Source organism: Eretmochelys imbricata, chromosome 11, assembly GCF_965152235.1.
Source record: "Eretmochelys imbricata isolate rEreImb1 chromosome 11, rEreImb1.hap1, whole genome shotgun sequence".
Classification (NCBI taxonomy): domain Eukaryota; kingdom Metazoa; phylum Chordata; order Testudines; family Cheloniidae; genus Eretmochelys; species Eretmochelys imbricata.
The window spans coordinates 67,152,817-67,170,635 of NC_135582.1; the positions used below are offsets into that span (position 1 = coordinate 67,152,817).

General features: G+C 40.6%; 1 protein-coding gene across 1 annotated transcript in view; it reads right to left on the reverse strand.

Annotated features, from left to right (window-relative positions):
* IKZF2 (IKAROS family zinc finger 2) overlaps window positions 1–17,495 on the reverse strand; it is a 127,763-nt gene extending 110,268 nt beyond the window's left edge. Inside the window, exons 1-3 of the mRNA XM_077829758.1 lie at window positions 17,354–17,495; window positions 14,606–14,654; window positions 13,707–13,811 (exon numbers count right to left, since the gene is read on the reverse strand). Of these exons, the coding sequence (XP_077685884.1) occupies window positions 13,707–13,811; window positions 14,606–14,639 (139 nt within the window). The 5' untranslated portion in view covers window positions 14,640–14,654; window positions 17,354–17,495. The remainder of the gene's footprint in view (window positions 1–13,706; window positions 13,812–14,605; window positions 14,655–17,353) is intronic.
* Between the last annotated feature and the right edge of the window lie 324 nt (window positions 17,496–17,819).

Below are 17,819 nucleotides of genomic sequence, written 5' to 3' on the forward strand. Positions count from 1 at the left end.
CTCTCACTGCTTCTTTTACTTTGTTGTTTAGCCATGGTGGCACTTTTTTGGTTCTGTTCCTATGTTTTTCAATTTGGTGTATACATTTAAGTTGAGGCTTTATTATGGTATAAGAAAACAACTTCACATAGATTTGCAAAACTAAATAACTGAGCACAGATTGTAGATTTTAACAATGAATTTCTTATAATCTGCAGACCAAGAATTAGTCAGAGAAGAAATTTCTGAATAATTTCAAACTAATTCCATTAAAAATTACCAGAGTTGCCACCTTGCTATTTTATTGCCATTATCATTTCATTTGATATTTTTCTTAAAGCTCCAGATTCTTGAGTCCAATAAGAACAAGAAATCTCAGCTTTCATTTTAAAATAAAGTATTTTCTCTCTCCCCTCTTTGCAAAGAAAATTTTGGAAACATGACCTTAGTGTACCCTAATGGCTCAGAAACCAGAAAGTGAATAAACAGAACCCCAAAATATATTAATTTTTAAAATCTCATGATCTTTAAGCCCATCATGATTTGATGCCTCATTCATGATTTTTGAGTACTTGGGATTGGCCCAATATTGACTTTCACAATCTATTCACGAAAGTACTTGGGTTCTAGAAATAGGGATGTCACCAAAAAGATGGTTTCTTTTCAGTGAACAAGGAAAAACCAAGAGGAGTTCATGTAAGGAAATCAAACTTATTTCTATGCTGAATGTCCTCTTACAACCTGGTTAGTTAGAACATTCAGCGTAATAATTGGAGTTTAACTCTGTGTTTTCCATTTTGCAATTCACCTTTCAGATAAGCAGTGACTGCTTATGAACCACGGAGTTTACTGTAAAGTATGACAATAAAAGCTATACCACACCTTATATTTGCTTCTTTGTTTATTGTTCAAAAAAGTTTCTTAAAAGAAACTCAACTTAAATTATATAGGACCTCTAGCAGGGTAGGTCAATTTATGAGCTAAAAAAATAATGGAGGTCATATGTGCAAGAGAACGGGAACAAAGGAGGGTTTGACAACTGTACATGTCAAAATATATTGCCCATTGACATTTTGATATAAAATTTTTTTTTAAATCCCTGGTATCTGCCACGTCTTAACAATTCCTTTGTTATTGAAATTCCAGATAGTACACAGGGAAGAGTGAGTGCAAATTATTCTACAGTAAATAATCCTTATGGCAGATCAAATGTGGTGAAACGGCATGGAATATTACTGGTTCTGCCTTTTTCATTATTATTATGAAAGTCACCATTCAGTTTTGACGGCCCCATATTCCCATACCTCAGAGCTTACCAATGTTATGACATATTGCCACTGGAGTAGTGTCCCTTGGCACAACCTCAAACACAAGCAGTGGCTTTTGGGGTAGTACTTCCAGATGCTTTCAGCTTTGGCCTTGCTCGTCTCAATTTCAATGGGAGCACAATTAAGACAATGCTGAGTGTTTTTGGGGAAAGAAAAAAAAAAAGGCCTGGCCTACAGCTAATTAAGGAGTCAACGAACACACACAAAGCTTCGCATTTCATTTCAGAACACTTCGCTCCAACAGTGGCTTTTGAATCTCCATTTTTAAATTAAATGCACAGTCGTTACAAAATTACTGCTACAATTATTCTCCTCACCTATAAGCTTTATTTGCAATTCATTTTAGTTAATTAGTTGTGGTTTTGTTGGAGAGGTAATAGAAGAGAATTAATAATTGCCTCACCCACACACAATTGTTTTTCACAGCATGCCCACATGTTGACAAAAAAAAGTTTTGGAACTCCAGCCAATAACAAACAGAAGATTTTCACTACCTGAAAGGGTAGTGAAAGGGTTACAAAATTGTATATAGTGGATTAAACGGTTTATATTATATGTTATAATTTATAAACATATTATAATTATAATTTCACCTCCAGCTTGCTAGGAAATTTCATCCCTTTCTCATGCATGAGGACCTGGCTGCGGATTTATCACCTCCAGGCTGGATTACTGTAACTCACTGTATCTAAAGATGAATGGGAAGATGTTGCACAGGCTCCTGCTGGCACAGAACACAGTTGCCTACCTTCTCCATCACTCATGTGAGCGCGAGCACATCAGGTTTATGCTCAAATCCTAATTTTCAAAACCATTAATGATCACACCCCAGCTACATCAAAACCCAAATTTTGATCTGTGAACCACCATGACAACTGTGCTCCTCTGGGACAACACAGATCACAAAGCCCAGGAAAAACCATGAGAGAGTTGGGAACAAAGTATTCTCTTACAAGGGGAGCCAACTATGGAACAGTCGTCCAGAGGAGATTAGACTAATCCCAAAACTGAACATCTTTAGAAAACACTGCCAAGCCTTCCTCTTTGAAGAAAGCCCTTCCACCATAAGTGACACTCACAATTCTAGCACTCCTTGTGTTCCCAAACTTCTCCAAACTCTGTAAAGCAAGCAAACAAAACCCCACGCCCACCTCAAGCAGAGTTCTGACCCCATAAAGGGAGAAGAGCCAGAGACTCCATGAAATCCTCTAGGGATTTTGCTATTGTTGATTTTACATGGAAGGTACTCAGAACTATGGCGATGGCATACACAAAACTGTAAGATAACTATCTGGATGGTGTTTTATTTTCTAATTCGTATTATTTTGGCACTATTATTTCTGTAGGCAATACAGCTGCAGCCATACCAATGGTCTTGGTGTCCTGTTGTTTCCTACAGAGGAAGCAGGGTATGTTGGGCTTGGCCAACACTTAGTTGGGAGATTTATAAAGGAATGCCTACATTTTACAGGAAGTGGGGCTGATCATTCAGAAGCGATACACACCCATGTGAGTCAGCACTACTGAACTAATAATGCTCCAGCCTGGTGTTAGGAAAGCACTTCGAAACTGGAGGTGCTATCTTTTGGCGGGGACGTAAGATCAGCTCTCTCCGTCTGTGATCACTAGTGATCCTCGGATAATTACAATCTGCCTATCCTTTGCACTTTTAATTAGAGACAATTATGATCAATTTCTTGCCTCAGATATTGTAGGACATTGCTCTGTGCTGTTAAATAGCTGTTCTGTTTCACTCCAGAAGTGGCTGCATTTGACTGGCAGGTACGGTGATCTCTACATAAAATTTGTTAAGCATGGTCTAGAATACATGTAAGAGTATTTATGGATTATTTCCTTCAACCCATTTGTTTTGGTTTTGTATTAACATACATATTTATATTTATTAATTACAGCAAAAAAATCTCACTATCATCTATTAATTTTTATACGTAAGAGCGATTAGTCAAAAGGTATATTTAAATAACCATGATACCAGACTCATGCAAATGACAACTTTAAAGTGTGAGGAATAAACTCAAACAAGTTTTACCACATTTTTATATAATTATAGTATGTAAGTGAACACAACTCACGTTATGACAATTGGCTGAATCATCTTCGACGCCATAACCCTACCATAAAAGCTGTTTTGCATAACTGTCTTTTAACCAGACTGCAAATGTTTAAAAATACAATCACTAAAACTTGGTCTTTAATATTATATACATAAAAGAATTGGGTAGTGCTGGTAGCCCCACTTATAATGAAGATTGCCTGACACTTCTCATTATCAGATGCTTTTTTCAGTTGCCTATGCCTTTGCCAAACTTTAACTCTTTGAGTTTCCCAGGCGATCTTAATTCTGCCATTTCCTAGCTTTGGCGTGCTTGACTTTGCAACCTGGACATTCTTTCAACGTAGTTTTGTGTGTGTGATATTTAAACATGTAGCTCTGAGGTTTTGCATAGGGGTTTTGTAGAAATGAAAAATAAATAAATTCTTGTGTGACTGACCAAGTATAAATGAAAGAAAAGCTCTGAACAACATTACATACATTTCTCAGAAGTCTGTCATGTCCACAAGCCACTTAACGCCCCCAGACGCATGGCTGTAACAATGTTCTCATATCCCCGTCATGTCTAAGTTAGCCTCAAAGCTTAAGATATGCAAGGGTACATTGCATTTTTATTTAGATATATAAATCAACGAATGATAAAGTCCACTAGGAACCTAGCCATGCAAATTTAATTTATCTGGGTAGCATACAAATACTATAGTGTTGGGTGTTACATGCTCTGGTTTCTCTTCAAAGCAGTGTGGCCAAGTAGACAGAGCACTGGGCTGAACTCAGGAGAACTGTTCCATTTCCAGTTCTGCCCCACTTGCCTGCTGGGTTCTAGTCCAGTACCTTTCTGGGTGACCTTGGGCAAGTCATTTCAGCTCTGTGCCTCAGTTTCCCCACATGACCCATGCAGAGATGCACTGACCTCAGGGGTGCTTGTGGGCATGCTGGGATCTGCCCACACAGAACACGTCAGGATTTGGTCCTAACTTTGAGAATTTAAACCATACAACTATTACACAAATATACATACAGGGCTTGCTTACACACGAAAGTTGACACCCTAGCTTAATCGGAGTTAATTTAAGGTCTAATAGCTAGCTATGCCTGAATAATTCCATGTGTGGTTGCTCTTATTCCAGAATAAGAGTGTCTTGTTCCTGTTTAACTGTCAAAGTGGATTCCAGAATAAGAGCTATTCCAGAATAATTCCATGTGTAGACAAGTTCCTCCTCCAGCCCCCCAGCCCCCAACAGAGTTCCCAGAAGAGACTCCTTGTTATCAAAATACTGCATGTATGAATTATACATTGCAGGACATATCCAAGAAAAAGTAGCAATAAGCAGTAAGAAAAATGAAAATGTAGAATTGATAACTAGCATTCCTTACTGATTTGTTTGGTGGCATTATAAGAACATGACTAAATACACAGATTGATGCAGGACTGAAATAAACTATAATATGAGTTTCACATACAATCATGAGATGAATTTCAGAGGAAAAAACCCTCAAACTATCCTAATCTTCTCTCTGCAACTTCTTCCTCCTAGTTATCAAATAACTGCTACACTAATTACTTCAATCTTATGTAACTTGCCCTGGAAATTTCTGAACCATCCAAGAGAATAACCACGTTTCATATAAACAGGTTTGCTGTAATATAGTCATACAAAAAGAGTGGTAAATTCTTTCAACTTCAAAGAAGGGAATTCAAAGGCTACCATCAGGTTACTAATCTGTCAGCCTTTGGACAAATGTTGGTGTATAATTCATGCTACCAGAATTTCAAGGCTGCATGAACTCCCACAAACTGGCCATAAAACAAGAAAAGAGACATGTAGGCCATATCCCCTCTCTACTCTGGACACCACAGACAGCCCTCCGTGGGATCAAGGATCTAAACTCATTAAATCAAATAGGAGCCATGAAAATGGTTACCATGGCCTTCAGCACAGAGGGTGGATTCCTGGGGTAGAAGTGGTATCAATGTACTTTCAATGGAGTTATATTTCCTGGAAGCTGAACAGAGAGATCACAGCGCCCATGTGGATGCCCAGGACATATGGATTCTGAGGAAGAAACCTATTTTGTCCAAGTGGACGGGGTTGGAACGGAGAAAAAAGGTACATTCCACCCCACAAAATGTTTACGTTTAGTAGAGTGTATTTTTTAATTTTAAAAAACAACATCTCCTCCATAACAATTTTCCTAAATCATCCATTAGCTGGAGATAAACTGTGCACCAGGACAATCCCTGCTTGGGAGAAAAGATACACTCCTGAATTTAAAAAGTTACTGGGCCAGATGTTCACTGGTACAAGTCAAGTAAGGATCTTGCCTACAGAGTTTTCATGGAATCGTGTCATTAGAGGGCATATTTGCAATCCCTGTAGAGTGACCAGGGTCCATGATCCTCTAAAGCACTGGCTGTCTTGAGAAGCCAGCAGATCTCAAGTCCTCTGCACAAAAAGGATAGCCAACTAAAAGGGCTCTTTCCCTCTGTGCTACTTCCTAGCCCATCCCACTACATCCTTGTGTGGTGCCACTTAGGAAACCTTTTTCCACTGTCCCCAGAGTCATACCACACACCCCTCTGGTAATGGGATATAAGGTGCAGGGTCAGGTTTCAGTGATGTTAGCATCAACATCTGTGGAAAATTCTTCAGCATTTTCCACAGGCAAGCAGGAGATGCTACTGCATAGAGTAGCAGGGCACCTTCTACTTCCTATTACACATCACTATGCCTCCCCCCATGTAAAACAGAGCCAAAAATATGCACAACGCATGCAGAAATCTCTGTGCATGCTCCTGTGGACAATGTCGTCACTTAAGTACCACTCTCCCTTTTATTTTACCACTTCCTGGTATCTGCACGCATTTCATCCCCTCCAAACCTATAAGCAGAGCGAGCAATTTGGCATGATAAAGAGCTACGCATATTTACCAAATTGCTAAGAGCAACAGAAGAGAACTTGTTTGGCAAATTTAGTTTCAAAGAGAGATAACTACATCTGTGCATCAGAGGGAAGACCTGGGCTCCTACAGAGCTTAAGAACTATGGGAACTACAGAATGCTAATTACTGAAAAAGGCAGATCTAGGTATGACACAGACCAAATTCACTGCTATTGGGGTTCAGTTCTGTGGCATCCAAATGGGATCAAGCGCATAATGGAATTTAAAAAAACAAAACAAAAAAGAAGGGTGGGGAAAGTGAAATGCAGTTTAAAAAAAAGTGCTAAATTTCCATAAGATTTTTGAAATGCCCTTTAAAAATGCACCCAACTGTGCACACCAAGATAGAAAATGAACCAAAAACTTTTAAAGAATTTTTTTTTAAAATCTATTTTACCGTGTACACCGTCATTACAATGTATTTGTGTTACAGAGGCATCAATACAGATCTGGGCACCATGGTGCTGGGCACTGAAAATAAGGGCTTGTGTACATAGAAAAGTTATACCAATGTAACTACACCGTTATAGTTAAAGTGATACAACCTCTCGAGAGTGGAGACAGTTATCAGTATAAAGATACTTTATAACCAGTATATCTATTCCTGTGTGGGATGGGAAAGAAGATATACTGATATAAAGGTGCCTTATACCAGGCTAACTACATCCACAGTCGTGGTGGTACGTACTCATAAAAAAGATTAGAAATAATTATGCTAGGACAGTATCTGTGTGTACACCAAGCCTAAGACACACAACATGAGGCAGAGGCTGTCTCTGGAACAGTTTATATTCTTCACAATTCAGTACAAGGAAAAGCAGTGACACAGAGACACGGAGTGACTTGCCTACACACTGATCACTGGGAGAGCAGAGAAGAAAACTAGGTCTCCAGACTCCCAGATCCACCAACCCACACAGCCTCTCAGTGAGTTGTGATAGCATTTGGGGATTCTACTTCTGTTCAAAAACCTCATGGGTAGGGCCATAGAGAGACTGATTTTCAGCTTCCAAACTGATGGTGGTAGAGGGAAACCTTCTCTGCCCCAGTGAAAGAGAGACAACATGGAGCATGCGCAGCATAAGAGGCCAGCAATAAGCATGGCACCTTGCCGGAACAGAAGGGAATGGGGAAAGTATTTCGGCATGTTTTCCTAAGACACCAGTTCTGTGGTTACAGTTGAGTTGGACCAGACCGGGTAGTTCCATATTGGGAAAAAAAACCACCCTGATCCTACTAGCTACACTATACCGTGTTTCTTTTAATGGTATGGAATAACCTAGCCAATTAAACCACTCCCTGAGCCTCCACACACTAAAACCATGTAAGGTGAGAGGAAGTAGGAGGTAGTAGAGCCCTTCTTTCCCCCCCCTTAATTAAAAGCATTGGGGGCTCCCCTGCTCTCCTTAGCTTATATAAGTGCCCTGCCCTCAAAGTTCCCCTTCCTCCTTAGCTGGAAGAGACAGAGAGTGAGAGTGAGAGAGAGAGAGAGAGAGAGAGAGCGCAGCTCCCTCTACTGTTTCAATCTGTTTTAACCACTGCACCGAAAGCGATGGCCAACGCAGAGAACTCCAGTCCTGCGTCTATAAGGCCCAATCCTGCAAGATGCTCAGCACAGAACTTTCCATTGACTTATGGAAGTAGAGGGAGCTCAGCACCTCTCGCAGGATTAGGAAGCCGGCGCTTGATCCAGTCCCCATTCAAGTCCATGGAAAGGCTCCTATTTACTCCAGTGGAAGCTGGGTCTTGCCCCAAGTTTGTCTCTGGGAAAAATGAAATGCTGCCTACTGAATTTATATTAATCCGGTTTTGAGAAACACCAGACAACTACTATATTCCACAGAAATTGAGGGGTTTTCCTCTCATGACTGTCTGACAAGAAACCAGAATGAAGTATTAAAACCTGCTGACTACAGCTCTCAAGAACTTTGAGTGCTGTAACAGGGTGTGTGCTGGAGAGCTAACTGAAGATGACAGTCAAAGGACGTTACAGAAGCTCCAGAAGGAGGGCGTGTCCGGTAACAAAGCTGGGGTAGGTGACTTCTCAAAAGAGTCCACTGGCGTGAATAAAATAGTATTTAAACAAGATTAGCTGATAATTCCACTCCACCCTCACTATAACACTCACCAAAAGGGAGGAATGCTTTTACTGCCAAGTATGTGATACGGTAGGGAGTGATACTGGGAAAGAGTATACATAGGTGAAGCTAGGTTCACCTGCCTGCTAGTTACAGACCATACTCGCTCAGGATAGTTCAGGGTGTGACTAAGGTCCGCTCTACACAGTACAGTATGACCATTTTGATTAGGAGTGTGATTTTTTTTTTTTAAACAAAATAGTTTTTACCAGTACAACCTCTACTATGGATTAAGTTACACCAGTATAAAGATGCCTTATACCATTATAGCTTATTTGCCTTCTTATAGAAGCACTTTCATACCAGGATAACCGTGTCCAGACAGGGGGGCAAGGTTTTCGACAACTTTAACTATCAGTACTAAAGCAGTACAACTTTTGTTTGTAGACAAAGCCTAGCTTTATGTCTAAAGCATGAGCTTTTCCCCCCCTCTAACCGCACCAACATTCAACTGGTTCGCCTAAAATTTCTCGTCAGTTTGCCTAAAATTTCACGTCTGTTTTTCTGCCAGGGAGAATATTTCTTGAGAAGTTTGAGGTTAATTGGATGAGGGATCTGGGTGGTGCAAATGTTTTTAAAAATGAGGATGGTTAATTTTTTTCCAAAATGTCTTTAAAACAACAACAAAACCAAAACCTTCCTCTCTCTAAAATCAGCTTTGCCTAGAAACTTCATTGGCCGACATCCTGTGAAACCAGAACTACTGCTTTATGTTGTTCAGCATTGGCCATCCTGTAGAACTTAATGGCTGTGCGCATTACCTACAAAAGACTAAATAAATAAAAGTTCCAAGGTTGTATCATGATGAAATCAAAGCTGATTTAATTTCAGGAAGTTTCATTGCAAAAGATAGGATCCATGGATGTGTTTATTTATTCAAACAATTGTGAGTGGGAAGTGAAGTTGATACACCTACAGTAAATGCAACATTTTGCTCAGGGAAAATGACTGAGGTGACACAAGCGTTGTACTAAAATTTCCAGTTCAGAAGGAAAATTAAAGCTACCAAGCAAGATTTTGAGCTTTAAGGTTACAAAAAAGGGACACAACTGATGGTGCAAAATAGTCTTCTTTGATTGGTTGGACTATAATATAGGTTATTTTAGAATAATGTCTTGTCTGAGTTCTCTATAACAGAGTCTAACTTAACACTCTTTTTAAATTCCTTTCACTTGGTACAATCATCCCAAAAGCTTTCTAATCAGCTACTGTTATTATTTCCCAAAGCCAAGGACTCTCCTAGAGTCATTATGTTCAGCAACTGACTCAGGCAACCGTAATTATTTTCTTATCAAATTACTTCTTATTCTTTAATACTTTTCCTGCATTGTTATACAAACATTTTTTAAAGTGCATTCACTTTCAAATAGCAAAATTGTTGGATTTTAGTACTTATTCTTGTTCTTACTCTGTCTATTTTAAGGCGTATTTTAATCTAGACCTGGAAATAAGAAAGCCATCTGTAACACCCATTGTAGCACCATTTAACTCTCTAATTTAAGTGGAACTTTCCTCTGCCATGGTCAGATGCCAATAGCTGCCATTATTAATTTTCCACACAGTATCAGACAATGGATTTAGTGAAATATCCTTCATGTTACACAGAGTGGTCGTCAAGTCAGCTAAACAAACAACTGAGCCCTTGTATTACAGTGGACTTTTTCTGAGTCCATTGTAACCTGGAAAAAGTGTTTCCTCTCAGGCAAATTCTATAGCAAGAATGTAGTGTGGGAAAACATCGGAATTGTTTTGTTTCTTTTAAAAATTGCTGTATTTGTCTGCTTCATCTGCTTTTACATTAGTACGCTGGTCCCTCTCCTGAGAATCTTGTTCAGTTTTGACAAGTCCCTGCCCATTTTATTTCCAATTCAAAGTTTGCCGAAGTCAACGGAAAGACTTCCACTGACTTAAATGGGCTTTGGATTAGGGCTTTTGGTCCCTGTTCTACAATGTACTTTGGACGGGTGGTATTGAGGTCGGTCAGTGGGGCTCTGTCAAGCACCGGAATCCATCCACACCAAGTTCATGCATGATCAGAGCACTTGTGAGAGTTTACCCAAGTAAAGACTGAGTAGCCAGTGAACTAGGACTTCCAGATTTGGGCCAGTGTAAACACGTAGTTCAATGTAAGCATGCTACTGGATACAGTATTTCTTGAACTGGAGATGGAGGGAAACAGTCTGCTGATCAACTGGCGACTTACAATTTAGTTACAATAAGTTACTTAGAATTATTTGAGTATTTGCCAATATCTGTCTAGTACTTTGCTAAAGGGAGATGCATATTGTAAGGTATACGTAACATCATTAGTTAGCTATGACAGGCAATCTACTCTGATTTATCTTTTAGCATCACCTCATTTGGAAGAATAGTGGGTCTCTGCCCCATCTATAACCTATGCATGTAACTTTGATATTGTAAAGTGATACTATGTTAAGGAAGCAATAGACTCTCTTCAACATGAGCCAAAATATTTAACCTGCAACCTTTTGGAACAGAAGCTGACAACATCAGTGGCCTGGCCAAAAGTCTTACTAACATGGAATTGCCACAGGCTAATAAATATGAAGAACTCTTCACCAAGCATTTTACTACTGTTGAGTGAGAAGTGCTTAATTGTTTCAGAAGTCTTGCACTCTCCTGTCTGCTCTATGCACTCTTTACTGCACATAAAATATCCAAGAAGATTGCCTTGTCATGCCTTGCCTTTAATCTCCGTTTAAACTGGACATAGCTGAAATAAGAGCTGTGGCTCAAAATGATCCAATCAAACACAGGACTGAGGACCTAATCCTGACCTTCACCCCTCGGACCCAGAAGAACTAATGCAGGTTCCACTTCTTTGGGGGATCAGTGGGTAAGTCTGGGAGTGAAAGATTTGGGGGCGCAATCCACCTCCCACTGAAGGCAACAGCCCCAATACAGCACTGCCCAGTACAGTTGTGTCGCCACTTACACCAGTGCAAAAGTAGTGCAAAGCACTACCAAATCAGAATTACACACACTTTGTACCAAGATAAACAGGCAGGCCAGCAGTGTACCAAGGTCTTTCCAGTGACTTCTACTCAGACCCAAGGTCTGTGCACACAGAGTACCCATCACTCCTTCCCTCCCTACTATGAAGCCCACCTTCATGGGATCTGCTTGCATCCCAGCAGCAGGAATTTTGAGAGGCAAGAAAATCCACAACTTAGCAGTTTCCAATAGCCATCCTCCTCCCTGCAGAGGGAAAACGTAGAGGCCCACGGGCTACTAAAGCGCTCTGGCTGTGGAACATATGGTGGACCCCAATGCACAGCCTCGTTATTTGGCCTGTATCCACTGGGTTGAAGATTTGGCCCTACGTGTAAGTTAACCAATCCAACTGCAACAAAAGCCTGACAGCCTCTAATCAACATCTTTGATTTTTTTGACATGGGATAAAGCTCCTCGCTCGAAAACATTTGAAGTTTGATCAGAAGAAAATGTAGTTTTGTAATGAAAAGAAGAAGAATTCTATATGAAAAAAAGGGGGTCATATTCCAAGGTTCCAATCACACAGGCAAAAGCCCTGCATCCAAAATCAAATTTTGCCTGCCTCCAGAACACTGGATAGAGCCCTACATTTGTCCACACCAACATATCTTTAAAACAGGCCAACAATAGTGGAAGTTACTGCAAGAATAAATGCAAGCACATGCAAGAATAAATATTCAGGAATTTTCACCAACACCAGTAGCCATGTGCATATGCTGAACTCGGAACATGCATGTTGCAGGCATGAATGAGATTAAACAAGAAGAATCATTGCAAATCGTTGCACAGTGAAATTAGATGCTAAAATATTTTCACATGATCTCAGCAGACAGCTTTACTCCTTAATTAGACCCTGTTTTTTAGTCTATATGTTAACGAAAAAAACCCACTGGTTTAAATCTTATCTCTGATGAAGACTTCCCATTAATAAAAATGTAAACAAAGAGAGTAGTAAAACGTTGATAAGATCATTAAAAAAAAAAAAAAATCAGAATCCCAATGCAGCAGGATTGGAATTGTCTAAAGCTGCTCAATTAGGACAGGGTGTCACATAAAGTTCAGCCCAGAGTGTTAGCAATCACATTCTCCAGCAACATGTATATAATTGGAGATCTTCATAAGAACCCTCAGGTTTAAAGGCTCATAAAATCTGTATTTTACTCGTAATTTGCAGGAGACAAAGAGAAATTGTTAAGGACAAGTAACATTTTCCTCCCAGTGAAAAAGGCTTTGAAGATAATACTCTTATGATTACAAACAAACTAATTCTTAATGCCTTATTTTTCTTCCAGAATATTTGGAGAAATGTATAACTTTTTTTTTTTTTACTGTATATATTCACACACACAAGAGGAAGAGAGAGAGAAAAAAAATGAGTATCACAAAAGTATATTGGAAACTATACATTTTAAATTACTTTTGAATACAAATAATAAAGCACTTTGTGATAAGTATCTTGATAAAACATTGTAATCAACTGTGAGACAATCTATGTTCTTCAGATAAAAGTATGTATAGCCTCCAAAATATAGCTGAAAGGTGTTATTTCATTTAAGGGTGAAAAAAAATCCATCATCAAAAATATTAAGTACACCTGACTCTCAGTGTTAGACTCACAGATCCCTCTGCACTTTCTCAGTTTCTCTTTTGCCATTCTAAAACAAAACCCTTTCAATTTGTTAAAGACTCCACTGGTGAGAGCGTTCCATAAATTACCAATTTATACTGGCCATTTTCTGAAATGTTCAAAGCAAAGCTAAGGTAACGAACAGGATGCTGAAGTTTCCATTCAGAACAGTAAAATATATCCTGCCATCAAGCCCGCATAGTGTAACTTTAGATTTTGCTTGAGTCAAGCCTTTTGGAAATAAAAGCTTGTTGGCTTTCTAGATAAAGCCATTTCAGACTGCTTTTTGGAATCCTGCTAAAAAGCTGTTTGGATCTCAAAACCTGTCAAAGCAAAACAAAGACTAGTAAAACCTAGCATTTCCTACCTGGTACAGGTAAGGACCACCTCTCAAAGGCCACCTTGGGATACTTCAGACTAGTAATCAGACTCATGTTTAGAAGAGACACTAACATGAACAAAACCAAATCTGTCCCGTCCTTTTCTTCTTTTGTTAGCAAAATCTACGGCAGTGGCTTGGTCGAGTGAACAAGATGAAGACCCCACAGACTAAACTAGTCCAAATATGCTGCTAGAGAGAAATACACAAAAAGAAGGCTTACTGCTTGTCATGTGACTCGGTGAGATATGCTGCCCATTGGGTGTGCTTGAAGTGAGGTCAATAGCCATGTTGGAGTGCTCCCTTTCGGGCGAAAGCTCATTGTCACCTGTTTTCACAAAATAAAACACTTAGGTTTCTGTCCCATGGCTCCATAAAATAATTCAATTATACAGCATTCAGACTTGCTAACTTCTTTTCTACCCACCCGCCTTCCAATTTTAATAGATTCCTCCACGGTCAACTAAAATTGGCTTCCTAGTGACCACAAACATGAATTATTATTTTTGAGAATCAAAAAGTATCCTCCAATCCCCACAGATTATAAAAAGTACACGTGAAAATCTTGCTCTGGCTGCTTTGCATGAACAGAACTTAGAATTACTTGCCCATTTCTACATACTTTGGTGCTAACAGACTAGAGACTGAACTGGAGCAGAGTGGAGTATCATTCTTCTGTAAGGACCTTCCACTCCAATTTTGATTCATGGTTTTCAGGTAGCTGGCCATTAAGCTATAATAGTTCAACAAAGTAAAGTATTTTCCCTTAATGGACAAGAAGGGAGCAATGTATAGTACTAAAAAGCCTCACAGTAAAAAATGATTTAGTTTCTGTCCTGTTTCTCATTTATGTTTTATATAAAATAAACATTGCTCTCTTATGAAAATATTTAAGCAAATATTTAAGCTTATAAGATAGTGGGTTTTTTTTAAAATAACCACTCAAGTTTAGTGTTAAATGGTATCTCTCCACCGTTCTCTTACAATATGGAGTTTAATAACAGCACAAATGAAAGTTAAGAGTTTCGGGGGGGGGGGTAACACTTTCTACAGAGATATTGTGAAAAGGAAAGCAAAGGAGACTTCACAAGTAAACCAACAAAGTTAAATAAAAGTACTTACATGTTATATATCCATCAGTAGCCTCTGCTTCCATAGTCAAAGTGCAGTGCTACAAGGCAAAAGAATACAGCCTCAAAGATGCCTGCAAGTATCAGCCATTAAATGCTCACACTTATTTAAAGCCATTAGTAGTTGCCTCTTTTGCTACTGCCGCTGCAACCAGCACCTAAGAAACATGCAAATGAAGTGGTGCACCGTGCACTGGTAAGTTTTTGAACTCTTTTGGCAAATGATCTAAAGCTGCTGCAGACAGGGGTAGAAAAGGTAAGTCTGCATCTTGATGAGCTATGTTGAGACTATAATTTAATTTTTAATTACAGTTCCCCCTGCTTTCATGATTTTTTTTTTTGGAGGATCCAGTTGGACCAGGTATGTTTTCACTGGGATTTTAATGCTTTATCAATTATCAGTTCTCACAGCCACAGCAGGCTTCTAAGATGTTGATACTACAAAGATTGCCCCTTCCATACTTATTCCATGATGGCTATCATGTTCTGACTAAAATAAAACCCTTCAGTGTCCATATTCCTTTCAGAGTTATTACAGCCTTTTGTCTTCAATTGGCCATCGAACACCCTCACTCACACACCCGGACACCTGTGCATGCACCTGTTCATTGTAACCATACCTATCATACTATGGGCTGCATGTCATATTTAATATTTCTAGACCATGCATTTTGTGGTGTGTGCCAATCTCAAAGTTTCTGGAAGCACTTTGCTGACATAGAACAAGCTATTACTTTCCAGAAACTCAAGTAACTGTATTGGATGACACCCCCAAGCTTTCATTTGATTAAAAGGGAGGGGGGGGAAGGAATCAATAATCGTAACTATATTATTTTAAGTGGAAAAGTTAAGAAGCTGACATGATCAGAGGAGAATTTTATTTCCTCTCTCCATCTACGGCCCCTTTTTTGCCTTTAGTTTCAAAACTCTCACTGCACCAAGCAGCTAAATTATTCACATGAGCCATTTCTGTATTGATCGCCAAGTATATTTAGCCCTGGCTCCTGGAATTTCTCCATTACTTACTGGAAAACAGGCAGCTTCACTTCTTGTCTCCAAAACCACTTCCCTCTCCCCTACCCCACGGCCCCTAAAAAAAACAACTTTCCTCTGTGTTCCTCTCTGGTATAAGGCAGATCAAATTCCCAAGGCACTCAGTACACATAACACATACATTTCAAACTGAAGAGCTGCCATCAAACTCTTTCCATTACTGATTTGTACACGATTGTAACAACTTTTAGAGACCACTTTAAAAAAAAAAAAAACAGACAAGCAGCTCCCTCAAGCCCTTTTAATGTTACCTTATCTTTCCCCTAGTACAGGTAGATGGGGGGGAGGGGGGAGGAGAACACGTCAGAAGCAACAGGGAAAGGAGATCATCCTAGCCAATGAAATGGAAGGAAAGAAAGGAAAGGACGGGAAGGGTGGAGGGGGAAGGAATGAAATATACATAAAAGAAAATGTTCTTTGATTCTTTGAAATAAAGAAAAAAAGAGAGTTTGATCACAATGTCCAGCTGTAATGGCAAATCCCCAGCTGCTAACCCCCTCCTACCCACCACCAATGGAGAGATAGTTATGATCGTATTGAAGATATAGCGAGATGGGAAAAGTTAACAAAAAATAAATTAAAATCCCCTCTCCCCCGCCCCGTCTGTCCCCTGAAACTTACAAGTAGAACATTCAGAGCGAACGGATCGGTGGGGAAACTGAACAGAAACAAAAAAAAATGAGCGAGGACTCCCTCCCTTGGGATGGTCTTGTTGAGAAACTCACTCAGGAATGGCACATACTTTCAGGAAAGATGAAGAACAAAAAGAGAGAGGGAGGGAGGGAGAAGGGGAGAGAGGTCAGCCAGTGCTACAGCAATGCGATTAACCAGGAGAGAGAAAAACTTGATCCACCGGTTCCTTAAGAATCGACAAGAAAACTGGAGGAGAGGAAGAAAGGGGGGACTTGGAGGGGGGGGGAGGAACAGAGAAGTTAAAAAAAAAAAAAAAACCACCCACACAGAGCAATAAACCTAGGCCAACTTCACAGGATTGTTTTTGGCCCCTGGCAAAATGAAGAGATCTTAATTTCATCTCTGTCAATCCCCGCCCAGAGCACAACCTGTCAAAGTAATTTAAGTCCTGCCTTATTCAATATCGTGTCTGTCATGCCAGGAATAATACCAAAAATAACACTAAAAAGGGATGTAGAGCACTTTCTCCCAGGTAGCTGCAGCTAGAATAGGAAGCTGCTGCAAATTGCAATTCAAACCCTTGTTGTCAGTTTCCAGAGCGGAGAACTGATTAATCGATTCACAGCCCAGAAAAGAGCATTTTAATTGTAAAAAAAAAAAAAAAAGAAAAGAAAAGAAAAAAGCAGCACCCCAAAAGGCTTTGCCAGTCCTACCCCGTAGAGCCAGTCACTATGCTAAACCTACAGCAAATAATATTAATCTTCCCCCCCCCTCCAACCACACGTATGCAGACCGATTGATTAGTATTAATTCGTATTATTGTTGTTACTGGGTAACAGCAACAAGTCATTTGATCGCACCACAGCGCGAGGGATGCCCCACCATTAGACTTTACTTTGAGACAGCCCCCCCCCAGCCCTTGGCAAAAGCAGAGACGTTCACACACACAGAGAGAGAGAGATTTCTGTGAGCCATCATCACACAAATAACCCCCCGCTCCCCCCCCCCCCGTCCCTCCCCCCCATGGAAACCAAAATGCCAAGCGAAGATTCACCTCAGCAGCGCATGCAGTACCTCACTTCCATCACCCTCGCGTGTGGTGTTTTTATTCGTGTCTCCTCGCCCTTGCTCTCTGTGCCTAGTGCGTGTGCGCTGGGGCGCCGCAGCGGGCTGTGGGAACCGCAAGCGGCGGGTCTGTCGCTAAGGGTAATCCTGCTTTGACTTCCTCCATCTTCAGAGCGCGGGGCCGGCCCGGGACAGCTGGTCAAACCCCGAGAAACCGATCCGGCAGAGACACCCTCGCGCGCGCACCCCCCCCCCCCCCCGCGCCCCCGCCCCCGCCCCCGCAGCGCATCTCGCCCAGGCGGCCTCTCTCAGAGGCCCCCCCTGCGCCGGGCAGGCCGCCGGGAGTGCGCCTCCGCGCCGGCTGGGCTGCTCAGCGCGCTCGGCAATCGATTACAGGGCGAGCGCTGCTCCGGCGGCTCGCCGGCGCGCGCCCTCCCGGCGAAGGAGCGGGAAGG